Source organism: Ambystoma mexicanum, chromosome 10, assembly GCF_040938575.1.
Source record: "Ambystoma mexicanum isolate Mex_15411 chromosome 10, UKY_AmexF1_1, whole genome shotgun sequence".
Classification (NCBI taxonomy): Eukaryota; Metazoa; Chordata; class Amphibia; order Caudata; family Ambystomatidae; genus Ambystoma; species Ambystoma mexicanum.
In genome coordinates, this window is record NC_090932.1 from 1,268,685,396 (window position 1) to 1,268,712,461 (window position 27,066).

A 27,066-nucleotide genomic window follows, 5' to 3' on the forward strand; every position below is an offset into this window, starting at 1 on the left:
CCCAACTGGAGTGTCACAAGCGTGTCAGAAAATATTTGGACCTTGGAATTTATTTTGTAACAAATTAAGCACTGGCTGGAGTAGTCCAATTGCTTGTGGCTTTACAACCTTTTGCAAATTCATGATATAGTATTTCATTTATTAAACAGGTTGGGGCTGCGGGAGGCGCTGGAATTAATACATTGAGACAGAACAAGGCAAACCAAGAAGGGACACAATAATTCAGTGAGGAGAGAAAGATGAGACTGGGCGAGGGGCCACGATTGTGGGTTGGCAGGTTTTGGACGATGGCCAGAATATACTCAGAGAGAGTGGAGTCCATCTGAAGTTTGTTGGGGAGGGTAAAAGCACCCCTATGAGCACTACAGGGATTTCAGTGGAAAGACATTCAATTTCGAGGTCAAGGAAGAGGATGAGGGCGGCAGGGGGACAGCAGAGGAGGCCGTTCGTAAGAAGTGTTGGTGAAAAAAAGTTGAACTGCGATGTGTTCCAAAGAAGAGGGAGATTAAAGACAGAGGGCCATATTGGCTAGATATATTGATCATGAGGCCAACACCAATGCATTTCTTACATGGACAAGGGGAGCGACAGAGTCAAGGAGCAAGTCTGCAAAACTGGCAGTGTCAAGTTGGGGATCAATGTTTCTGGAGACTGCCATCTTGGTTGGCTGGAGCATTGTCAGTTACAGAGTGAGGGCATTCCACAGTCTCTTGTAAATATACATTATAAACAGCAATTACTTCTACTATCTCTAGGCTACTTGCCATTGCCTGTTTAGTGAGCCAGGAATAGGAGATACTGGGAGGATTTAGGCATGCATTTTGGTTTACCCAATTACTATGGCATTGTAGGTGCTTCCGTTCCCTTCCCCTAAAGGGGATGCACAGCCTAACTATATGGAAAGAGGCAGATGAACTAGGAGTACATACACCATTACTAACATGAACGTAACAAAAAAGGCTTGATCTTATGTCATCCATTCTGCTCCAATAGGGCATTCAGGGGTTTAATGAATACATACATCCATACAAGCCATCCTGATACTGGTCTTTATCTGATGTAAGACTGCATCTTGACAGTGCTCTCATGCCTTGCAGCATCTATAACTTTGCAGCTCTTGATCTGGTAGCCACAATTCCGTTCTCCCACCTTTGTAGCAAAGGGCAAAGTCACTTTGCAAAGTCTGGTGAAGAGGAAGTGTCAGGTGTCATCCACACTCCAGCCACCCCCTTCGTAGTACCGGGTACTTTCACGCCAAACAGAAGAACAAATAAACCAGCAAAGAGCAGCAGTAGGGCTCTGCCCAGTGCCTACTAGAGTAACAGCACCTATTGAAGTACCGACACCCAAGAAAACATGGACAGTAAGGTACCCATTGAGAAAACCATATCTACAGTCAAGACAAAATGACAGTTGTCAGAATGGAATACCCGAAGAAGCCAAGAAGATAATAAAGGAAGACAAAATGGTGACATCATAAGACATCAGACGCACACACACATAGATGATACAAGACCAGAGAATGCTGATGGAAAACAAAGTCAAAAAGACGATACTATGGATAAATGACATCTTGAACCCAAGATGAAGAAACTTATGTCATATAAACGATGAAGATATGAAGATATTAAGATAGTTTAAACATGTACAGGTGCAAGATGCAAGAAACCGCAAGAAACAAAGAAATCATAAAGCTTGCATATGCTTAGTAGTGAAGTAGAAAATTAGATTGCGGCAAGTGTCAACAGTTATATAAATATACCTCAAAAGCACTTTATACAATTCCACTATGCACATGAGCGGAATTGAACAAAGGTTACTAAAGGTCTCAAGAGAAGAGAGTTGCAGCAAACAAATCAAGAATCAAGACGGAGTGAAACTCAGCTCAAGGTAACCATGCCAAGAAGCCAAGGTCGTATGTGGTTGGGAAAGACTGACAGTGGATACAATTAAAGAGAAAAGAGCAGAGTATCCTGTTCAGAAAGGTCAAGATAAGCCACAGATGGTAATACACGAAAATACATGAAGAAGAGGTTGGTTTCACAGTGTCCTAGTCATGTGACAAGGAAGGTTGGAAGAATGAGACTGTCACACCTACGCATGGATCTCCGCCATACACATACTCCCTAAAGGTTCTCAGTCCAAGAAGCAGACTCGAGGCCAAACTACAAGGCAGTAATTGACACATGACCACTGAAGTGATGATTGATTGTAACATAATTGGAGGGAAGCTGGGGTGCAGACGAGCTCCCTGCACCTGGCTGAGTGATCTGCATGTTGCTAAAATGCAAGCGAAAAAGTATGAGTGGGGTTGATGCCAACCCATTCATAGTGTACCGAGTTATCTATGGTCCTATAGAGAGTAGAGCCAATAGTGCATCGTACTTTTAGTGATGTTCATCGTGGCCATATTGAAGGGAGGGCTTAGTTGCCCCACCTGACATTGATTGTCCAATCCCCTGTCCCTGTTACCATATACAGATATAGTACCTATGATAAAGTTACCTTCCTATGACCAATCACGTTGCATGTTAGGTTTTTTAGATTGCAAGTCAATGATGATGAGTTTTTGCTATAAATACTGTGTTTTTTCTGAAATTGAGTTGGAAGAGAGAGAGAGAAGATCGAGCGATTGCTGATGTTCGTTGTACTCCCCGTTTTATGTACTTGTCATTACACAGACTCTCTTTGCCAAACTATGGAGTTGTCATAGTTATTTGATGCAGGAGTATGAATCTGCATCCCCATCTATCTCGAGGGTACTGCTACTCATCTTAAAGGGCTGTTTGGAGATCCCCAGTCAGAGGGCTGGCTGGAGACCATCCAGTTCACTGGTGTCCGTGGACCCTGCCGAGGGAGGGGAAACCATGAGGCTGGGATGAAAAGGGTCTCTTCTCCAACTCCCCTCTGAGCCACGATGGGTTCCTCTCTAAACACCCACTAGTCTAATTTTTCTGAATAATTATTCTATTTCACAAAGCTATGACCGCCTCCAATCAGAACTCTGTGGTCTGTGGTCTGTGGTCTGATCAACATGTTGCTCCTGATAGTTCAAGGTGCATCTTGATCTGAAGGAAAATACCTGATACCACAATTCAATCATCCCCCTGCCCAACCTGGACGTTGGTCTGACAGTAATTCTATCAACTGGATCCCAGGATATTTTCATGACTTACATTTCATTGCCACGAGCCATTAACTTGTACCAAAGCACAACACTGGAGGGTGAGAAATACCAATGGCACCATTGGGAAGGGACAATTAATGTCAACAAGTGGAGTACATCAAACACGGACTGTGTCTTTTGGGGGTGATTAAATGGCAATGGGCGAAGAAGACCAATGGAAAACAGAAGTGACCAAATGCAGCAGCGAGAAGTAGGCTAAAGGCATGGGTGGGTACTAACGGTGTGAGTAAAGGAAATACACAAAGGCCATGAGTGGCTACAAACAACAAAAGGACAATGAAGTGGGACAATGACCTGTTAAGGGAGTGTGCCAATGGTACAAATGTGAGAGGGAGGAAAAGGGCTTTGTAAGCAAGCATTAGAGCACCAGTGGGCCAAGAGTGTGAATGAAACCAAGGGAAAAGTGCAAGGAGATGAGTTGAACAAAGATAAACATGTAGGGGTGTACAGACCAACAGCTCACCAAAGGGGAGACAAATGGCTCAGTAAAGGAGAAAAAGGCATTGAGGGAAATCAAATGGTACAATGGATTCAGAGACAGTAACCCCAGCATCAAGTGCAAAGTCACAGTGAAGTGGAGCAGCGACAAAAGACCGTTAGTGGTATCAGCCTTATGGCTCCAGCTAGGAATAATGTATTGAAAAGTGTAGTGTGGTAGCAAGATGGTTGTATATATCTCACCTCTTCTGATTTTTCCAGAACACGCTCAAGATATTTTTGGAACACAGCGTTACGGCCCATGCGCTGCTGCAGCCCTTCCTTCTGCTCTGCCAGATGTGCAATCTCCAGTTGCAGCCGTACGGCCTCTTTCTCCTTCTGTCCCGTCAGTTGGCGCTCTTCATTGGCTTTCCGCATGGCACGGTTGCGCTTGGAGTCATTTTCCTGCATAAAAGAAAGAAATAGCACATGAGCCCAGTATGGCTTGATGCTTCTTATGGTGGGATGTACCCTGAAGCACTCCGGTCTCCCCGATTGATGCAAAAGGGATACTTTAGGTGAGAGCCCTATCTTTACAGAATCATACGCCCCAGTCTGCAAGCCCTTCCATTGACAACCTGAACTTCCATTGGGCCTTTTCAGTAGGGTTGTTCTCAATGCATCTTCAATAAGCTTTAATCTTTCCATTGTCTGTTTCTCTTTGCTTGGGATATCTAATGAATGGCACTTTACTTCTTTGGTGAACTTGCACTTACGAAGCATTCTGAGCAGAACAAAACACACAATAAATGAGAGGCAGGCAGACAAACAGCACCCATCAAAATCCTACATACCACATCATAAGCAAGGGATAAGCTAAAGTAACAGGTCACAAGGAGGGCACAAAAGTCCAACAACAGATCACAAGCAGGATACGTGATCCCAGCGACAGATCTCAACCACGATACAGAAGCTTAGTGAAATCTACTGCAGGATGTAAAAGCCAAGCCAAAGGTCACAATCAGGACCCAGACATTCAATGGCAGACCACAAGCAAGACACAGATATCATGCAGGATGCAAGAGCCAAGCAGAATCTCACAAGCAGGACCCAGACAACCTCACAAGCAGGACCCAGACATTCAATGACAGATCACAAGCAAGACACAGACGCTCAGTGACAGATATCATGCAGGATATGCAAGAGCCAAGCAGAACCTCACAAGCAGGACGCAGACGTTCAATGACAGATCACAAGCAAGACACAGACGCTCAGTGACAGATATCATGCAGGATATGCAAGAGCCAAGCAGAACCTCACAAGCAGGACCCAGACGTTCAATGATAGATCCACAGTAGTAGCCAGAAGGTCAAGGACAGTCCAAAAGCAGAATTCCACAGCCCAGCAAGACACATTGTAAGCAAGATGAGGGACCAAAGAGACACACATCAGGACAGGTCACAAGCATAATACAGAGGAGCGGCACCCCCACGTCCATTCTAATCAGTGGGGAGCAGCCGCCCTAATGAGGGTGCAGGGAAAACCTACTTTTAGAAATCTGTCAAATTTGAAGATGGAGTCCTTGAGCTGCTCCTCTTTGTGCTCCAGCTCCTCTCGGCGTTGCTGAATGCTTTCCATTTTCATCTGGAACTCCTATGAGGAAGAAATCACTCTGTGACTCGGGGCAATGCTCAGCTGCCCGTTCATGAGAGATGTGCACAGGCCTCAGAACATAGGGATAGACCTCGGCCCTCTACACGGAAATGCAATCAATGCAAAGCTCTGCTTACACTGAGATTCCCATAACAAGTCACAACATCCTCCTCTTGATCTTCCAAACTCAAATCCTAGCATATTCTTCATATCCCTGGAACATGAACGCCATCAACCTTTCAATACTCTTAACCCATCACAGCACCATTTTGCACAATCCTATGTTTTACAGATCACTGTATCATATTCCAGTATCTTCTCAATACCCCCATTCCAAACCAAAACATCTTCTACCACTTCAATTAAAAGATCACAGCTTTGTCTGCTTATGGCAATAACATATCATAACCTCTTCTGCATATTCTTAGAACTCTTAGTATCGCTTACATATCCCTAGAACAAACCACACTATTGTCTACATCTTCCTATAAGAAATCATAACATATCCTACATGTGCCCAAGACAAGTCATGATGTTTTCAACATATCCCTAGAACAAACTATGGTATCCCCTGCAACTTCCCAGAAACAAAGTCATAACCTGATGTTGGTCTTTCTATAGCAAATCAATGTCTTTAATACAATATTTTCTTTTATCTTCATCGCTACATCTCCAATATAGTCCTATAACAACTCAGTGCATGCCCTGCATATAGCAATAACAAGTCACAGCATCTTCAATGTATTCCTATAAAATATTTAAGCGGCACATTCTTTGGCACATTCCATAAATACATACCCAAATATTCTACATAGTCTCATAACCAATCCCAGTTCTTACTGCACTAGATTCAAAAGACTACTTAGCAGATTCAGTGAAAAACTCATACGAATATGCCCTCTCCCAACACGTACCATAAAAAACTGCTGTCTCACTTAGCATATTTCTGGAGCAAAACACAGGTGTTTCTGCTTTATTCGTAATGATTCATAGAAAATACCAGTATAATCCCAAAACAAATCACAGATTATTCTGCTTTTAAAGGTAACAAAGTATGGCCTCTAGATTGCCAAATCCATGGGACAGTCCAGAACCGTGCCGCAAGTGCCACACTACTACATAGACTACATAGACTGAACTATCAAATTCCACGACAAATCACATTTTAGCGGGTCTTACTTCCATAAGATATCACAGCACATATTATCATTCAAGAAATCACAGCCCACTCGACCCAAGTAACAGCCATGAAAACCACCTTCCCATAAACCACAACGTTCCCTCCTTTGCTCCTATAAATCACATCACCCGCCAATAAATAACAACTTGACTTCCTTGTTCCCATAATTGACAGCTTGTTCCCAGTAATCTTATCCTTGCCTGCTTTCAAGCGATGAACCACGACCCCACCCATCTTATTATCATAAATCACAACATAACGTACTGTGTTCCCATAAATCTGTCTTGATTGTCTTCGTCCCTTAAATAATAGCTTAGTCTGCCTTGTTCCGTTAAATCACGGTTTCATCCAACCTCATCCCATAAATCCTTTTCTACAACCTTCCTTCCACAATGAATATTGCCTAGAATTGCAGCTTCACAAATCTTGTTCCCACAACGAGGCACAGCCTTGCCAATTGTGCTCCCATTCATCACAGTCTTGCCTACACTGTTGTGATGAAATTAGAGCATAGTTGGTTTTGCTCCGATACAACACACTTCCTCGCTCCAGCTGTGTTCCCATTAGTTGCAGCTTCACACCTGCTTGTTCCTCTAAGGCTCGCCCACCTTGTTCCCATAAATCACTGTCACCTGCTTTGTACCCATTAATTGCAATCTCCGCTCACCTTGTTCCCATAAATCAGAGCCACACCATCTTTGCTCCCATTAATTACAGCCTCACACCTGCCTTGTTCCTGTAAATCACAGCCTTGCAAACCCTATTCCCATAAATCACAGTGTCATCTGATTTGTTCCCATTAAACATAGCTTCGCAGCCGCCTTATTCTTATAAACAATAGCCTTGCTTGCCTTCTTCCTATAAATTACAGTCTTACCAGCTTTGTTCCCATTAACTGTCAGCCTCACACCGGCCAGGTTCCCATAAATCACAGCCCTGCACGCTATGTCCCCATAAATCTGAGCCTCACCAGCTTTGCTCCCATTAATTGCAACCTCACACCTGCCTTCTTCCTGAAAAGCACAGCCTTGCACTGTAGGTCCCATAAATTACACTGTCTGATATGTTCCCATTAATCGTAGCTTCACAGCCACTTACTTCCTATAATAATAGTCTCTCCTGCATTCTTACAAAAAAATGCCAGTCTTATTATATTTGTTCCCATTAATCGCTAGCGCCCCCGCACCCAAATGGCCAGGTTCGCATAAATGACTGCCTCGCCTGTGCCTTGTTCCAATAACTTTACACTATCAACTACTTTGCTCTTACGAAAGACAGCCTCATCAGCCTTGTCCACATAAATCACACAATTACCAGCCTTTTCAGCCGTAATTCCCAGACACAGACTGGGTTCTGCCTCATAACTTTGTGGGTTGTCCACCTCTATCCAGAACTGCACGCCCTTTGCCCACCATTTTATGATTTCGATGGAAGCCGGAAGTGTAGACTGTGTGCTCTCCAACCATTGGAGGCCACTCCATACTTTTACCTCCCCCCCATATCTCAAAGCTATTCACAATGATGCACTGCACTGCAAAGATACTCGTCTCTATTTCACTCTGTGATCGTTCCAGGGAACTAGGTAGCGGGCCCCCGGCCATCTTGCCCACAGACTTGCAAGAAGAGGTGGAAACTAGCGGCTTAATGGCCCACCATAACCCGCGACACCGTCATCACTTGTGTAGCATAATTCATTCCTTTCACCACCCTCCTTGACTTCATTGTATTTGGAGTGTCATTTATTTTGTGTGGAGTTATAAATAGGAGGTGTAGTTCTGATGTATTAATCTAAATCGAGTGACACATATGCAACTGTTTAAAGAGCCAGGATGGTCAATGTTCCAGAGCAGGTGTCATCCACTAGGACTAATATGGGAAAATGATTGTAGGCTTACCCTACTGGGTCAAGCTGATCATTGTGATCTGGAACCCCACCAGGTTTTGCCTCTTTCATGGCAAAGAATCCTGCTCATTGTCTATCCAGGTGGGGTAGGGTCAGAGCCCTTAATTGAGGGACCCCTTGCACATGCACCGATACGAGCTCACGCACTACTGGTGTGTATAATTATTGGCAGAAACTGTTGCTAAATTGCTGACCTAATCCTAAATGAGGACTTAGATTTCTTAGCCGTCACCGAGACATGGTTACACCCTGCGCAGGCCCCATGCTAATGCTCGCAGTCCCGGACGGCTATTCCATACTGAGACATGACAGATCTAAATCCAGAGGAGGTGGCATCGCTATTATCTACAAATGTAGCCTGCTTTCTGTTAAAGTCCCACTTTCCAATGCCCAAACCGTTAACATCCACTTGATCTACCGCCCCCCAGGGTCTCCTGGAACATTTGAGGACGACATTAACACCATTCTGTCCAGCAACCTTAAAAGTTCTACACAAGTACTTCTACTTGGAGACTTGAACATGGACTTCAATGACCTACTAGACTAGCTCACCCTGACTACACTCAACACTCTCTCTGAACTAGGCTTCACCCAAAGAAGCAATGCACCTACCCACATTAAAGGTAGAACACGTGATTGGGTGGCAGACTTCAACTGTCAAGCTAATATCCTCGCTATCTCACCTCTAGCTTGGACTGACCACCACCTTGTGTCATTCATGCTGTCCACTAACAGACCCCTGCCATTACCTACCATTAGGGCTCCACCCACGCTAACCAGAAACAAAAAGTGCATTACTATGGATAGGCTTATCCCTGCCTTACTCCCTACTCTTAACACGCTCCCAGACAACACAGATCCTGAGATCTTGGTTGAAGAATATAACAAAATTATGACTACCTCGTTGGATCTGATTGCACCCGCCAAACTCAGACCAAGTAAACCTAAGACTCACTTGAACAATTGGTTTACGCACGCACTAAAAAACCTTAGACAACAAAAAAGAAACTGCGAGGCCGCCTGGAAAAAGCTACCCTCAGCAGCTAACAAACTTAAATTCACCAAACTCTCCTCCCTCTATAAAAAAGAAATATGTCAAGCAAAACGAATGTCTTTTGACACACGTATATCCCAAGCCAAATCCAACACGAAGGAACTATTCTCCATCCTCAAAGAAATAGAGACTCCCATCGAACCACTAGACACAAGCATCAAAGACAAAAAATGGTGCTCAGAGATTCAAAATGCATTAGCTAACAAAATGTCCACCCTAAAACATAAGATCTCTAGCAAAAGAGCATCCTTAAATGACTTGTCCACACCTATAACAACGGAAAGGATGACTGCTAACGAATCTACCCAATTCAACTTCTCCAAAGTCTCGATCCCGGAAGTGGAAAGAATCATCCGGTCCTTGAAACCATCTAATTGTCAGGGTGACCTCTGCCCTGCACAACTTATCAAGGATGCAGCTCGCGACCTCTCTCCCTTCATTACAAAGCTCGTCAATGCATCCTTCTCCACCGGCACCATCCCCACTAATCTGAAACAATCTTGGGTACTTCCTCTGTTAAAAAAAAACCTACTCTCGACCCATCCGAACAGACCAACTACCGGCCGATCACGACAGTACCATTCCTCCTAAAAATTCTGGATAAGGTTGCCTATGTACAAATCCAAAAACACTTTCAAGTACACCATTTACTAGGAGCTAGACAATCAGGCTTCCACACCCAACACGGAACAGAGACAGTTCTTATCGACCTCAAGACCCAATTTGACGAGTGCAGAGCAGAGATAACGGTAAAGCTGCCCTACTCCTCCTCCTAGACCTCTCGGCCGCCTTCAACTTGGTTCATCATACCATCCTATGCAACCATCTCAACTCAGCTGCACACTTCTCTGACAAGGCAATTACTTGGATTAGATCCTTTCTAAACGGCAGAACCATGAGGGTCTTCTTGCCTACTGCAGCCGCCAACCCATACCAATCACCTGTGGCGTTCCCCAGGGCTCTTGTGTCTTGCCTACGCTGTACAACATTTTTACCATCCCCATTTTCTATGATCTGGATCTTCTCTGTGTCACCTACATCAACTATGGAGACGACACCCAGATCCTCCTCGCGCTTTCTGGGGATTATGAAAAGGATTTGGCCTTGGTGAATAGAGTGTACATCATCATCCAGGCATGGATGGCCACGCACGGACTATGCCTGAATGATGATAAAACTGAACTCATCATCCTAGGCACTACCTCCAGCCTAAAAAAACTAGGACCCGACTGCTCTTCACTTTTAATTGACGGCATCAGCATTAAAGTAGGTCACAGAGTAAAAACCCTGGGCTTTTACCTAGACTCGAAACTCTCACTTGCAAAACAGGTTAATTCTCTGGCGTCCTCCACAGCCTATACTTGCAAACTTATCCGCACAGCCAAACCATTCCTATCTGATACTAGCTGCACTACCCTGGCCAGAGCCCTCATCCTGTCTTGTCTAGACTACTGCAACGCCCTTTATCTTGGGGCAACCAAAGCTACCATTAGGAAACTGCAAATTCTACAAAATAATGCCCTTAGGGCAGCATTGGGCATCTCCAGAAGAGACCACATCACTGAGAGTAGCCGCCAGAACAACTGGCTGCCAACTTTGGATAAAATCCACCTAAAAACCCTGTCACTCACCCACAAATCCCTTAACACTACACCTTCTTACCTGGTTAACAAATTCCACAGACAACACTCCTTGAGACCCACCAGAATGGCCTTCAAAGACTGCCTTTCTATCCCTAATTTCAATCGCTCTACTATCAGTGGTAACAGCTTCCCGGTGAAAGCAGCTAAATTGTGGAACTCCCTACCCCAAACATTAAGAACTGACCTTCCCTACCAAAACTTCAGGACCAACACTATCCTGTGGTTGAAAGTGAATGCTCACTAATGTAGTGCTGACTGAACTGACTGCCTATCAAACCTGTATATTCTGCTATTGTAAATATGTTGTATTATGATCCCTCTATGTATACCCTTTATACTTAAATAGCTGTTTGTAAATGTAATGCTGTGTAACAAAGCTTTGCATATTCTTGTATTTGCTGCACACTTTTACCCTAGGGTATGTTTGCGCATTATAAATAATAAACAAACAAGCATACAGAGTACATACCTCCTTCTGGGCTATCAGGGCCTGCTCCACCTCGGCCATTTCTCGTCTCTTTTCCAGCATGCGGGTAGCAGGCGTCAGGAAGTCATCTTCCCGCTCCGGCATTTTTCTGTAAAGAAGGACAAGATCAGTCTTAAACTTCAATTAGGTCACGTGGGTTGCTCGTGTAGTGCTTATGCTGCCCAAAGGTCCCTTCAAAACTCTGCAAGGGGACCCAAGAAGGAAGGAGTTGACGTAAATGGGAAGGGGGGGATCATCAAAGCGAGGAGAGTGAAACATGCTGCATGTATAGCACTTATGCAGACACAGAAGGCAGCTTGAAAGGGGGACAGAGAAAAGCAGCATGAGACCGCATGGAACCACAGGATAGATGGGTGAAGGGTAGAGGAGAGAATGATATCATATGGCATTTATAACGCGCCTATACACAAGTGTTTCAAGGTGCGACGAGGCAAGGGAGGGGGAACAGAGGGAAGAAAGAGACCGCGATCCTACTAGGCCAGGTGACATTGAGATCGCGCAAGTGCAGGGGGAGGGGAGAAGGGGAAAAGTGCGGGGGGAATGGGGAGGGGGCAGTGCAGTACATAGGAAACAGTAAAATAAATAAGACAATAAATCAAGAGTGCAGCCAGCTGGTCGCAAATGCAAGGGTAAGTGCAGACATCAGGTATCCAGTTGCTGGTAGGGAGCTGTAGGGATACAGAAACAGTCCCCAAGTGCAAAGGTTGCCAGGGGGGCAGTGCCGGTGTGCGACTGGCGGGGAGGGGACCTGGGCCTGAGATCAGAGGGTAGCCAGGTAACCAGTGCAGTTTCAGTTTCAGCCAGGAGATTAGTAGGGGAGAGGAGGAGCATGAAGTCAAGAACAGGATCAGACTGGCCTGTAGGGCAATAGGGCAATGCCCAAAAGGGCAGCCCATCTGGCAAGTGTGGGCCACTTTTCTGGGCCAGAGTTTGCCACTTTTATGGAAAATTGTGCACCACCTTTTTGAGTTAATGCACTGTGCAGCTTGTAGTTTTTACCAATGCTATTGATTTATAGGCATTAAAAGTCACCATCTGTTGAAAATGCCACCAAAATACCCATACAGCTACCACTCAAATGGCTTGCGACAAGGCGTAATAAAAAGTAATTTGTGATAGAGGGCCACTGTATTTTACTGGTGTCCACCAAACGCAACAAATTATAGAATCAAAACCACCTCTATCAATGGCTGCCTGGCAGAAGTCCAGGGAATGGTGCCACATTCTGACAACGGGCATTGGTCCCAGGCTCTTCTACAACAATACATCTGCATCCCCTTTCCATCTTGGATCATCCCTTGCCCGCCTTTGATCTGTCCATGGGTTTCACTGCTGCATCATCTTGTTCATGAGCCTGCCAAAAGGACAGCCACACCCTTCCCCTAATTTGATCTGATCCTGGACTGTATCATTGTGTACCTGGGCCTCCCAAAGGGCCTGACGCACTGTCAATGTCCCCCGGCTGCAGTTCATTCAACACCCTATGACCAGTACAGCTGGGTGAGCCTGGTGGGGCTTGGACTGGCTCAGGTCAAACAAAAGTGCCCACTTGCTGCCCACGGCACCCTTTGGACTGAGCCAGGCCAAGCCAAACCGGGCTCGCCCAGCTCTAATACAAGTGACGGAATGCTAAGTGATGAAAGACTAATCATTCTCTTCTTGGTCCTGCAACTTAACATGAAGCCTTAAGGGAAGAAAAGGAAAAGAAACCCCCTGTTGTCCTTGACACAGTTTTAAATGCCACAAAGGGGCTATTTGAGATTCTGTTTAAGTGTCTTGAAGAAAGATGCAGTATTCCATGTTAATGGTCAAGGTATTTGTACCACGCACCATCACCACTGCTGTGGTCCCCAGGCGCTCTGGCGGATCTGAAAAGGAGGGTGTCAAGAAAGGGGAGAAGTGGGTGGGGGTTAGTAGGGTGTAGGGGGTTTGGGAGAGTGAGAGTTGTGATGTCCTGTTGGCTGCTTCAGTTTGCACCATTCGCTGAGCTTAAGTGTGGTTTTTGATCGGTGCCAGAATTACCATGTGCTGTTGTGGCTGGTTATGTGTTGCGAGTCTGTTGTTGCAATGTGGTGAAGTGCATGCGGATTGCTGTGCAGAGAGGTTGTTGTGTTAGTTTCTGTATGTTGAGTATGTGGAAATTAGAAATTTTAAGGTATGGATATAATGGTTTTTAAGTATTTGTCGATTTCTTACCACTTTGTCTTTGTGTTACTGCGCCCAACCTCTATGGTTATCCTGTGTTTTCGGTACTCTACTTTGACTGCCTAATTGACAGGCATGTTGCGTAATGGGAGCTCTCTTTTGTGTGATCCCAGTGGCTTGTGTATCTCGCTTATTTCCACTACTTCCCCTGCCGTGCGGCAGGTGTAGTTTTGGTCACAGGCCATGTCCCTTATTGTCCATCCTGTTGGTTGTCCCCACCTAACCAAGTCCCCTTTAGGATCGGTGTCATAATTAACTGTTCGAGCTGTATGGGGCTTTGAACTGCAAAAGCCCACAGGAGCTTTCAATATCCAAGTGTTAATTCTAATTAGTGAAGGAAAAGACTAAGTATGGCCAACTTAGTCACACAGCCAATCTCCGTTAGACCCAAAACAACGGGTTATGAAGTTAAAAAGACGTTCTTCAAAATATTCCTGTATATAGGTAAACGTGCTTGTATCCAATTTCAAAAATGATAGTCAAAAAGAATCCAAGTCAGAAATAAATTCAATAATAATTTATCAAAAGATCATTGATAAGAGCACAACACTAATGGTATCTTAGTGAGGCTGCAGCTACACATCACATGTTAGGTATGGACTTAATATGCCAATGCATTTCGGAGTATACAAACTCCTTCATCAGGGCAAGTCTGTATTGAAATAATGTGAACACACAACATAAAAACACATGCATAAATCAATAAAGAAAATTTAAACACATACCAGAGTGTAGAATGTTCATATGAGCGTTGGAATATATGTTTGGAAATAAACAACAAAATAAATGCAGTAAGGAACAAGTAAATCAACAACATAATAAGGCTAAAGGAGTAAAAAACAAATAACAAATGGTACCTCTATACCGGTGTGTAGCCAGTGTAGCTTTTTTTTAGGAGTGTCAGGCTGTCAGTAACACCCGTGGTCCAATAAAGGACAGCGGTCACAACGGCTTTCTAAAAGCATGAAAGTTAGAGTAATCAGAGGGCTACATGTGTTTAAGTGAAGCAGTTTATCTATTACAATCTAAAATGCAAAGATACCTGTAAACGCAGCACGGCCGTGAGACAAGCCGTCTGAACGCTGCAGTGCATCGCCGTATTGTGGTGTTGCTAGGAAACGGGTTATTTACATAACCACGTGACCGCAACGCGTCTATAAGACGGCGCGATGCGTGTGACTTTCAAATAGCTATGCTATCTCGATTTGTAAGTCCCCAAGGTATAAACTAAGTAATTATATAGTCTAATGGTGGTCAAGTACTAATTCTAGGGTGCATAATGTCTAAAATAAAATTAAAGAATCAGCATAGAAATGAAAAAAATACTCTGTGAAAACAGCTATGTTGTTTACATACAAAATGGCAAATATAAACAGAATCAACAAAAATAAATAAAATCTGCCGCTAATGGTGGCATTGAAAACAATGCCACCTTGGGTCCCAGACTGGACATCCGGGAGGCACGGCAGCAAAGTGTCTACATCTATGTAAATATAAATCAACCAATTTAGCAGATTTAGAGCGACACGAAAATTTCTCAATCAGGGAAACAAACATAAATATTATATGTCACCTGGAAACCCAGGCATCAAGTACAGAAAAAAAAAACTTCTAAAGCAGATGAAATAGCACAAGACAGTGGAATACTGTCATACGTAAAGCATGATGTCCATGTACAACAAATCTGAGGTTCAAGGGAAAGTCTATAGAGTATACTGAACCTTCAATATTGGTTGCCACTGAATCACTATGTCATAGTTAAATGTATCAATGATAGTTAATCTCTTCATTGAGTCCATGAGGAGATAAACTACCAAGTTTATCTATCCAAAAGGTTTCTCTCCTATTAAGCCGCAGTCCAAGGTCCTCATGTGGATTTTTCTTGCTCAATACCTCTAAGATCAAAAACTTAATTTGGGTTAGGTTATGTCTATTTTCGATCCAGTGGCGGGCCACCGCTGAATTCGAATTGCAGTTCCGGATACAAGAACGATGTTCATTCCAACGTACTTTCGCTGCTCTTGTGGACTGACCTACATAGTACTTCCCGCAGGGACACTTGATACCATATATAATGTTCGTGCTATCGCAAGTTCCAAATGTTCTCAACAGGATTTTTTGACCTGTACGGGGATGGTGTATTGTGTTCGCTTTCAATATTAAATTACAGTTGGCACAATGAAGACAAGGATATGTCCCCGTGCGTTGGGTAACAGGTTCTTTCAATCGCGGGCGTGTATGTACCAGTTCATCTCGCAAATTTCTGCTCCTTTGATATGCAAAAACCGGAAGTTGGTCAAACAGATTCTGTACTCTTGTGTCATTTCTGAGGATGTTCCAATGTTTCTTAATTGCATTTTTAATTTTATTGCTCTGTACAGAAAATTTTGAGACGTATACTGGTGATTTCAATTCCCTTGGCAATTTAACAGTGTCCGATAAAGTGCTGCGATCACATGCATTTACTCTCTGGGATGCAGCATCTAGTTCTGATGATTTGTAGCCACGACATAAAAAAATTTCTTTCATCAATAATTGTTGGGCTAGACAGTCTTCGGGATCACTCACTATTCTTTTCACACGCAGTAATTGACTGTATGGCAGATTTCTCAGGAGACTAGGTTGATGGAAACTGTAACGCTCACCTGGTTCCCACGGGGGCGCTGGTCTAGTCTGGATTGCTGTGGCCTCTTCTAGCGTGATGCGCAGGACCCGGAACACCGATTGGACAGGACCTCCAAATCGTGCTTGCCTGGCCCGTAGGAATATCCTTCTGCAGATGAGAAAGGGGATTAACAGTCTGCAGAATAGTGTGCTAGCTCCCCCCTTTCACCCTTCGTTCCTCTCTAACTTCCTCCAAACCCCGGTTTAAGCTCACCTTATGGTTTGGAAGGATGAACACTCCATCCTGCTTCTGGTGCAGGGGCGCGCTTTCGTCCAGTTACTTCACTGGTTTTCAGAATGGCGCTGGCAAAATCCACTTGACTTTCCTGAGCGATGCGCCGTAAGTATGAAAGTTCAAAGTTCAAGTGAGGCCCCCTTTATGTTGTCTTTCTAACCTGTGATCTGTCCTTTATTTCAGGTGCAGAATGAAGGCGATGCATCGAGGGGTTAAACTGCCGAGGTGAGTAGTGATGAGGGCGATCCCTCTAAATGTCCTTATCATTCCCCAGAAATGTCTCTTGTCCTTTCCCCATAGGGGCCGGGGTACGGTACCTGCCAACGGGGCGGCGCCGACCCGAAATGTGGAAGAAAAGCCGGTAAGTATTATGGCTGTTAATCAGGCTTTCCTTCTGTGTTCCTTCTGCTCACCTTTTGTTTCTTCCTCTCTCCCCTAGGTGCGTGGCGTCCGATGCTGACAGCCGCGATGGAGCCGGGAGATGTCTCGAGGACAGGTGAGTGAAGCGTGGCGCTGCAGCGAGCAACGGGATGCTTTTAAATGGAAGTCTTTCTTCAGGGATGCTGGCGAGAAGATTCCGGATGCAGGTAAGAAGTTTGAAATAGTCCTTGGTTTTCACCTTTCTCTTCTCTTCCTTCCTTGCAGGTCTTCCAGGTTCGAGGCGGGCGTGGCTGGAGTCCAGGAGCAGACACGGTGAGCGTTAAGCTGCAGGAAGCAGAACAACGCGAAGCATGAGCTGCTGTCTGGGCGTGGCTTAAATAGCCTCCAAAGAAGTCCCAGGTATGTATCCTTCCCCAACTAGGTATGTATCCTTCCCTGGCCACGCCCGAGTGAAAAAATAGTCCCTATGAAAAAATAGTCCCTTTCAGGTCTCAGGGAGGCCTGAAGCGTGCAGCATGGTCTGCATCAGGTAAGTGCAAAAAACACCTCCCTTTATGAGCCTGGCGCCTATGGCGCCAGGACTGATGTCCAACATGAGCCTGGCGCCAAAGGCGCCAGGACTGAGTTCAAAGAGCCCCTATAAGGGGCCGCTGGGATTTTACCCGAGGGCATGATGCCTGCTTCCGGGGGTGCTGGGCCTGGCCTGGTGCTCCGGGGGTAGGCATCATGACAGAAACTCAATCTGTGCAATAGATTATTGCGATCAGTAGGTTTGCGGAAAAGTGTAGTCTTGTAAACAGTATCACTCTTGAGTATTTGAACATCCAGAAATGTAATCCTGTCTTTGGATGTTGTGCTGGTAAACTGGATCCGCTGGTCAATACTATTCAAATAATTTAAAAAAGCATCAAAAGTAGCTTCTGTGTTCGTTCAAATTCCAAAAACATCATCTATATAACGTACCCATAGATGTATGTGCTTGTTCCAATCTGGCTTATGAAGTACATTGTCCATTTCAAATTTGTGCATAAAACAATTTGCATAGGACGGTGCCATTGTCGCACCCATGGATGTTCCGGAAACCTGTAGGAAGAATTTATTGTGAAATTGAAAGTATGAGTTTTCTGCTACAAACTGGAGAAGAGCCATTATGAATTCTTTTTGTGCACGGACCTCAGGTGACTCCAACAAAAGCCATTCTACTGATTCCATTCCCAAATCATGAGGTATCGATGTGTATAAACTTTTGACATCAATCGTGAATAGTAAGTATTCTAGTTGAAAAGTGGCAGTATTCAGCTTTTGTAGAAAATGTGTAGTGTCCTTGATATAAGTGAAAGTCTTTTGAATCAAAGGTTGGAGAAGAAAGTCAATGTACACACCTAGTGGTTGATTTATGCTATTCATACCAGCAACAATGGGTCTTCCTGGTGGTCTGACTGTGTCTTTATGTATCTTAGGTAGTGTATAAAAATTCGGGATTCTTGGGTGGTTATTGTATAGAAATTTACGAGTGTGTTCATTGATCCATTCAAGTTCCATAGCCTTGTCAAGTAGGACTTCAAGATTTTGTTTAATAGACACTGTGGGATCTTGATCCAAAGGTGCATAAATGGTGTGATCCTGTAATTGCCTGTTACATTCAGCTTCATAATCAATGGTGCTCATGATCACCAGCGCACCTCCTTTGTCCGCAGGTCGTATTGTGATGTTCTTGTCACAGTAAAGATTCCTAATAGTTTTCATTTCATGGGGTTTGAGGTTCTTATGTGGTGAAGTCTTGTAGCTGATGCGTTCAAGATCCCTGGTCACTAATTTCTGAAAAATGTCAATAGATGGTAGAGAAATAGGAGGTATAAAGCCACTCTTGGCTCTCAATTCTTGAAAATCTGGTGTATCCGATGTTTTTTCATGGATTTCTAACTCATCAAAGAAAACTTTTAATTTCAATTTCCTCACAAATTTGTATAATTCAATTTTGGTGTCAAACAATGTAGTACTGTACGTCGGTACAAAACTCAAGCCTTTCTGTAGTATGTCTTCTTCCATCTTATTTAAGGTCCTGTGGGAAATGCGTATGCGTATGCGTTTAAACTTTCTTTATTTCTTTATTGATTTATGCATGTGTTTTTATGTTGTGTGTTCACATTATTTCAATTAGGGATGTAACGGTATTACGGTATACCGTTAAAGATACCGTGAACCAATGAATTGAACAATAATAACCGTCACATTGTTTATACCGTTATACCGTTCATACCGTTAAGTGTGCTTTTCAATCTGATTTGGAAAGGCTGCAGTAAGCAAGTGCTGCACAGTCTTAGTCTTGAACTGTTGTATGTGCCGTCTGCCAAGTAGTTTCAGTTTGAGCAGTTTTTAATGCCATTCCATAAACCACATGTGCCTGACACAAAATCAATATGTTAGCAATAGGAAGAATAATACAGTGCCAAGAAGGAAAAGGGTTTGCTTTTTTTTTTATTTACATTTTTTTTTAAAGCGCTCACACAGCCCGCGGGCATCACAGCGCTGTTAAAGAAATTGTTTTTGTTTATTTAGTTGCGTAATTGTTTTTGTCTTATTTGCATATTTATAATGCCCTTAAACACCCAGAGGTTTCTAAGTGCGAACCCGGGGATCGAACCTGTGTTGCTTCGTGTCGTCTTGCTTCCAAGGCGCACACGTTGCCGCTGAGCTATCCTCCCGGGACTTTGGGTTGGTGGCTTTGGGGTTTATATATTTATAATGGATAATGTTTTCTAAACATATGACAATGGGGGATTTCCCTGGTTCTATCATTGAATTTACATATAATAAGTTACACTGCGAAATTTACTAATCTCTGTGGGTATTCCCTGCTGCCATACCAAAGGGTAACATGTCCGTGATTACTGAACACCTTTTGGCCCGGAGGTAAACTAAAGGCTGTAACGTAAAGAGAGAGTGCGTGTGCATGCGCACAAGCGTATACTACCATCAGACTCCATTGATCTGTGGCATGCAGGTTATCAAGATGGCAACATGTTCATCTTCACCAGTAGCCAGTGGGGGAGCTAAAAGCCTAAATGACCACTTAAGAAAAGCTATTCAGTTTGCTTTGCCAGTCGCAGCAGAGCTCCCCCCCCTCCTCCTCTCCCCACGTGTGTTTGTGTTTGTGGAAGCAAGGGGTGGCATTTCAGTGAAAAGTATGTTGAAAAGCCCAATTCTCGCCCTGGGTGCCTGGTTTTGTTTGTGATGAATAATCTGACAATTTATGACCTTTTAGAAAATATTTGTTAAGATTAGTTAACTCCACCTGCTATACCGCGATAACCATGATATACCGTCATTTGGCAAGAAGGTTATTGTACCGTCATAAAACTAATACCGTGACACCCCTAATTTCAATACAGACTTGCCCTGATGAAGGAGTTTGTATACTCCGAAATGCATTGGCATATTAAGTCCATACCTAACATGTGATGTGTAGCTGCAGCCTCACTAAGATACCATTAGTGTTGTGCTCTTATCAATGATCTTTTGATAAATTATTATTGAATTTATTTCTGACTTGGATTCTTTTTGACTATCATTTTTGAAATTGGATACAAGCACGTTTACCTATATACAGGAATATTTTGAAGAACGTCTTTTTAACTTCATAACCCGTTGTTTTGGGTATAACGGAGAGCGGCTGTGTGACTAAGTTGGCCTTACTTAGTCTTTTCCTTCACTGTTACTTTTCGAGTCAGGGTGTCTCCAGACTCTTCACAGCCTGCTCCCTAAAAGTATTTTTTGAGAAGCCTTATTCTTCTGTTTACTTTGTTACTTCATTTCAAGAATCATCATACAAAGTGGTGCCCACTTATTCCTTTCCTTTATTAATTCTAATTAGTACCTGGCGAGGGTCAATCAGATTGTTACAACCAATCTGATTGACACTCGTCGGGTCCTTATACGGCCGACAAAGACTTCGCTTGGATCAGGGTTTGGAGATATCACCCCAGGGGCATTAACCGACGGGTAATACCTGCCACCTCGGGTTCTATCGCTTAGAGGACTTTACGAGCTTTCAAATGTGCTAAAAAGTTAAATGATTCGCAATGCCCGAATGCTAGGCATGGGGGAGTGGCATTAGAGACACATCGGCCTTTTAATCAAGGTTTTGGAGTGAGGGGGATGCAAGGCCCCCTAGGAGTGTGAAGCCCTAGCCCATGCCAAAGTCTGCAAAGCCAAGGTCAACGCTCTCTGACTTTTTACAGGAACAGACGCTTTGCATTGGAAAGAATGGCCCCTTTAGTAAAGGTGACGACCTGCTTTCTCAGCCTACCCAGCTCGCAGGATTTAAACCTTTGCGGCATCGAGGATTTGGTGTTTAATTGCGAGCAAAGACCTGCAAGTCGCGGACCAGTTGGCAGCTATATCACCATCCAGAATTACACCCACCTCGCCCAGTGTGCCCCCAGCTCCCTTTCGCCTCATCTTCCCTGTGTCACCTTCCACAAAATGCTGTTGCAAACCCCACACCCAGTACCCTCAGCCCCTTTCGTCACCCCCAGGCACTTTTCCTCCCCATTTTCTGGCTGCCAGAACCTTCACACCACTGTCCTCAACCGCCAGCCCTTTGCACCCCTTTTCTCGCACCACAGCTCCTTTTCTCCTCTTTTCTATGCCTGCAGCCCCTGACACAGCCCCCCTGTCACCGCTCGTGTTGGGCTCGCACTTGGCTCTACGACTCAGAACTAGCCCCCGGCTCTCCCAGCTGTAATAGCCAGAACTCCTGAAAATACAGATTGAATGGCTCCAAGCGGGGGTGGGCTGTACATGTTTTTCAAATGACCCATTATATCGGACAAGCAAGCCAAACCCCTCTAAATAGTGCTTGGGAATTGGGGGGGGGGGGTTCTCGTGGGATGGGTCAAGCGGGGTGAGGGGATCCTGCCACAAGAACATTTGGAGAAAATGGTTCCACATAGGGAATTTTAAAGCCAGGGGTGTTGCTAAGTCTGGAAAAGATCTGGGGCTACGCTCATTTTGGGATTGTCGGGAGTGGGGGCTAGCTAGCCTTTTTGGTTGTAATCCCTGAGCTTCTATCCGGGGCTACAACCAAAAGACCCGGGGCTATAGCCCCCTCAGCTGCCCACACCCTCCTAGCAACACCTCTGTTTAAAGCACATTTGCCTAGATATAGGGATTGAAAAGTACTACTTAAACACAGCAAAACATTTCCATGAGATTTGTTAAGAGTTATGAATAACATCATGGAAGCTTTCTTTGGACTTCTGTACTTCAAAAGGAAGGAGAGACGTGGATTAATTGAATGAAATGGCCAGGTGCATAGTGAGCAGCAGAAAACCAGTGCACCCGGTGGTCCAAGTGTACGAAAAGAAGTAGTGGAGCTATGCTCCCTGCTGACCTGTATTTGAAAAACATCACAGTATTACCGCTTACACAGCGCCTCCTGCAGATACCCAGTTATATGTGCCTGTAAAGGCACGTGGATGCTCAACTCCCCCACACATTACAATCTTCAAGGCCTAAACTGTGTTAAATAGGGCAAGGGTCTGTGAAAGTGGAGAACAGGGAAACTAAACGGAAAAAACAGCCCACCCCGTTAGCGTGCTCTCAGGAAGGCAGGAGGGGTTGGTTAGGGGTCAGTCATTGTATGTGCAGTTCAGTTGAAGCTCGGTATGTCAGGCCAGTCCCTACACATCAGGCTTGTGCCTCTCCAACCCATCCACATCTGCCAAAAGCTTTCCAGAAACTTGTCATGGCCCATGCCACTAGTCAAACCCCACCCTTTCCTCTTGATTGGGATGTAACACAATCCCGATGTGGTATATGACACAAAGTTACCACACTGGGCTTTACGGGTCACAGGCCTAACACAAACTGGCGGTATATCCCCTCTTCGACCTCCAGACGCACAAGCCTGATATTTAAGATCTCTGGGAAGCCCCTCTTCCCTTCACATGAGTAGAACATTCTATACTCAGGCTTGAGCTCTTCAATGCAGCCTGGACTCAGCAAAATCTAGACTCAGTATTTGTTTTTTCAGATCTCCATTGGTACTACGGCCGGGCTAAGGCCTGAGATTCCTCTTGGATAAATGTAATGATCATACCACACCAGGCCTTCTAAGAATCGCTTTTGGTAAATTGATTTCCAATTCCCGCCCAATTTCAAGAACAGATCTGGTGGCCGCTCCTTCTTAGTCTGGTCCTCAACTGGTGGATTTCTATGCCTGTTTAGCTACTCAGACACCCTCCCTCAGGAAACCTCTCTAAATGTCCCTCTTGACTTGATACAAGTTCACTGTTCAGGTAACGGTTTGCCCTATGGTTAGGTCTCGTGGTTTACAACCTACTCCTTATTTACGGTACTGTCCCTCAGGAAACACTATGCCATCACTTCAGAGATGGTGATGCTGGCCCTAGGCCGCGGTGATGGTCCACCTATCTAAAAGGTGATAGAAGGAGAAGATAGCCTTAAACTCCAAACATTTTAAAGCGGGGAAGATATTAATTAAGAAAAACAAAGAAAATCACGCATGAACCCAATTTTGCAGAAGCAGTAGTACTTCAAATGCACAAAGTTAGGGCTGCTGAATTTAGACATGGAAATACCTAAAACACACATTATACAATAGTGTTCCCTGGCTTTTGGACATCTACCTCTTAATACAGATTGCCACCGGCTTATTGGGGAGGCATCGGCTACTTGGTGCACACTGTTTCCTCTTAGATTTACCTTACTGCTCCCAGTGTGCTTTTTTTTTGGCCTTTTCACTTTGGACCTCTGCCCCGTTATTTGGAGCCCTGTCGCTCAGACTTGCCATCAACCCGAAATATTAAAAAACCAAAAGGCGATGAGGATATTGCATCATATTTGCATATTCATTTTGTATCGCGCGTCCGCGTGGGGCTTGCTGAATGCGAGGACCCTGCAGAGCGTGATTAATAAGGGCGCATACATGCGTGTGTGTCTGGGTGTGTATGTGTGGAAGAGGTGCTCGCGGTAGGGATCAAGTGGCGGGGGCCGCATCAGGACAAGTGGGCGATTGGTTTGGGAAAGCTGAAAATCTGGCAAAGTGCCTGACCACAGAAGTAAGTTAGATGCAAATAATAGTGGCTCGGTTAATGGCTGCTCCTGGACGAAAACTATTGCAATGAGAGAAGATTGACATTTCCTATGCGTAAGCAATGGCATATGGATCCATTGGTCCAATCAGGAAGAACTCTCGGTTACAAAAGTGCTTTATAATTAACGCCCTTATTTTCATATATGCGAGTGCAACTTAGACCAGGGAATGTCTACATGTACTTCACTTGCTCAAGACCACCATTATTTTAGACCCTGGTTCTCATGCCCGGCCTGTGTGCTCTACTTCGGTCTCAAAAGGGCATTGGAGATTTTGCCTCATAGTTGGGGCCTTTGAGGCAACATTAGTTATTGTATCTTCCTCTTTATTTTCCTTATAGTCTCTTGTTGTAGCTCCATACGCTCTGGGCCTCCTTATGTGCAGCAAAGGCAAAAGTGGCCTGTAAGAATGCCATTGTATTTTCCCTTGTTCCCTTCCCTTGCCTTGAAGCGCTTTGAAACACATTGTGTATAGGCGCTATATAAATTAACTAGCATAGCATGTCATACAGTACTTCAGATACCACTGTTTTTCCAATCTGCACAGTTATGGGGTTGGCACAAGTATACAAAAAAATCTGCCTGGGTTTAAGTAGCGGTATTACCGCCACTTAAAATTGCAGTGATGGCCAGGTGTAATTACTACATGTGGTAATTCTGCCTGTCCCCAATGCATTATTATCCTGAGCCAGGCAGAGAATGGTGGTTACTGCGTCGTTTCCGCTTGGCCGTATTACCTTAGATCAAGGGTCTACAACCTTCAGCTTGCCAGATGTTTTGAACTACAACTCCCATCAGCCCTGCCCTTTATAATCCATGGTGAGTACACATGGGAGTTGTAGTCCAAAACACCTGGAGAGCCACAGTTTGCAGATCCATGCCTTAGATAATACTGCCAAACTCTTAACGAGGCCCGGTACTTTTGGAGATAGACGGCATGGGGTGCAAAGGTGCTGGGGAGGTGCAGGTGAACACCGCCTACTCACCTCTTCCTTTTACAGGGGATATGATATGTTTGTGCATGGAGCCGTCTGCTGCGGAAAGTTCACTAAGCCTGGTGGATAGCGGCATTTCCATTCCAAACACTAGTGATCTTGATGCCAGAAGGTTTAAAGTCCATATGCGCATGTCTAAGCCTCCTCTCGACCTAACTGCTCTTCAGGCTCCTGGGTTTCCCCAGCATGTTTCGGAGAGTCCAATGGATGTTCAGAGAACACGACTGATTTTTCAAATGGCCAGTGCACCTGATTAATGCACATGAGTAAGTGAAGTCAGCCAGTCTGACACCACTACAAAGAGATCAGGAGCGATTTCACCCCTGAACATTTCACAAAAATATTTGTTCAAAAAGAGCAAACGCACCGCACACATTTCAGGAGTAGCTAGATAAAAAGCCATTAGATTTAAAAATAGTTGTACGGCAGCACTTGAAATATTGCAATCGGGGCTAAAGTCGAGGGTACACGCGGGTGGACGGAGTCCACCACTTTTTTTTTCAGAGGGTGGAAACATCACCACCAGTAGATAAGAGCATTTCATTGCAGCAAGTCAATAGAAATGTGGGCCACAGAAACAATGGACTCACAGTAAGTACCCACATGAAATGGGTGCCATATGATCACTGAAGCTGGGTCTCACGCAGTGGGGCAAAGTGATATGCTAGTTCAAAAATGATCATGTATTTGTTTCAGATATTAAACTGACTTCAGTTATGACGTCCTTGCAATGGTATGTTCCAACGTATGATATTTATATCGCGCTTAATACCCAGAGGTTTCTAAGCGCGGACCCGGGATCGAACCTGTAGTGTTCCGTGTCGTCTTGTTTCCAAGGTGGGCACGTTGTTACCCCTGGGCTATCCTTTCGTGGGCTCCGGATATGTACCTTCTCACTTCATAACTGGTGCAGAATTCTTACAGGACGGCTGCAGAAAGAAATAGCGTTCTGCTGTTGCTAAAGAGAAAGCATCTGTTCAATGGGAGCGTTTCTGTTTATTTCTCTGCATAATCTGCACGTTGGTTACGTGTTCGCACGTCACTCGGTTTGTCCTGCTGTGCACGGGAAGGCCGGACTGTACTGGAAAAGGAGGTTCTTATAGGAGAGGCCCTCACTGCACTTATCTGAATGTAAAGCCCTGTACTGTTTACCACAATCCATTCACTGCACTAATTGCCATCATTAGTAAACTAGACAGGGTTTGGCATCCACCAGTTTTCAAGGGCACGGAACCCACGTTTTGAAGGCAAAGCAGCCAGTTAATTCTAGTTGGCAAAGACCTTATTTGTAGTGAAAACACAGTACGTTTCTAAAGCAAAGCTAAAAAGGCAGGGCTCTGCTTAAAGTAGGCGCCGTGTCCCTGCTGGGCACAAGGGGATGTGTGTAGATGGGTCCAACCTGTGGAAACGATGTTTTTTTCAAAGCTCTGCAGTAAATTATACAATGGAACAATTCTGCAGGAAAACCTGAAAATGTACACAAGGGACAATCATAAAAACAGTAATATTCCTTAATAAATTACCACAGCAAAGGAAACCAATTATATTAAACTGCACGCAAAGTTTTAATTCTGCTTCTATATATTTCACCATTTGGAAAGTCTTACATTTGGAAACCTGTAGGGTCCCTGAGGCAACATCTCTCTGTACCCAACGTGCGAGTCCTGATGAGGGGGTTTTAATCAGATTATATAATAAAGCCGGGAGGATGGCTCAGGGGAAACACGCTCACCTTGAAGCATGACGATGCAAGCAACAGAGGTTCGATCCCTGGGTCCGCACTTAGAAACCTCTGGGTATTAAGGGCGTTATAAAGAAACTATTTTAATCTCCCTCACACACATCCCTGGTCCCTCACATGTTTGCGATTTTTAGCGAGATCCCCCCCCCCGCCCAAAATAAATAACTCGCAGGGTGGTTACTACGAACAGACAGGGGAGATC

The 27,066-nt window shown here is 44.5% G+C and overlaps 1 protein-coding gene across 1 annotated transcript in view; it reads right to left on the bottom strand.

Moving 5' to 3' along the window:
• Positions 1-27,066, bottom strand: part of CFAP73 (cilia and flagella associated protein 73) — a 537,992-nt gene that overhangs the window by 294,607 nt on the left and 216,319 nt on the right. The window contains exons 2-4 of the mRNA XM_069619244.1: positions 11,507-11,612; positions 5,153-5,257; positions 3,869-4,069 (exon numbers count right to left, since the gene is read on the bottom strand). Coding sequence (XP_069475345.1) covers positions 3,869-4,069; positions 5,153-5,257; positions 11,507-11,612 — 412 coding nt within the window. The remainder of the gene's footprint in view (positions 1-3,868; positions 4,070-5,152; positions 5,258-11,506; positions 11,613-27,066) is intronic.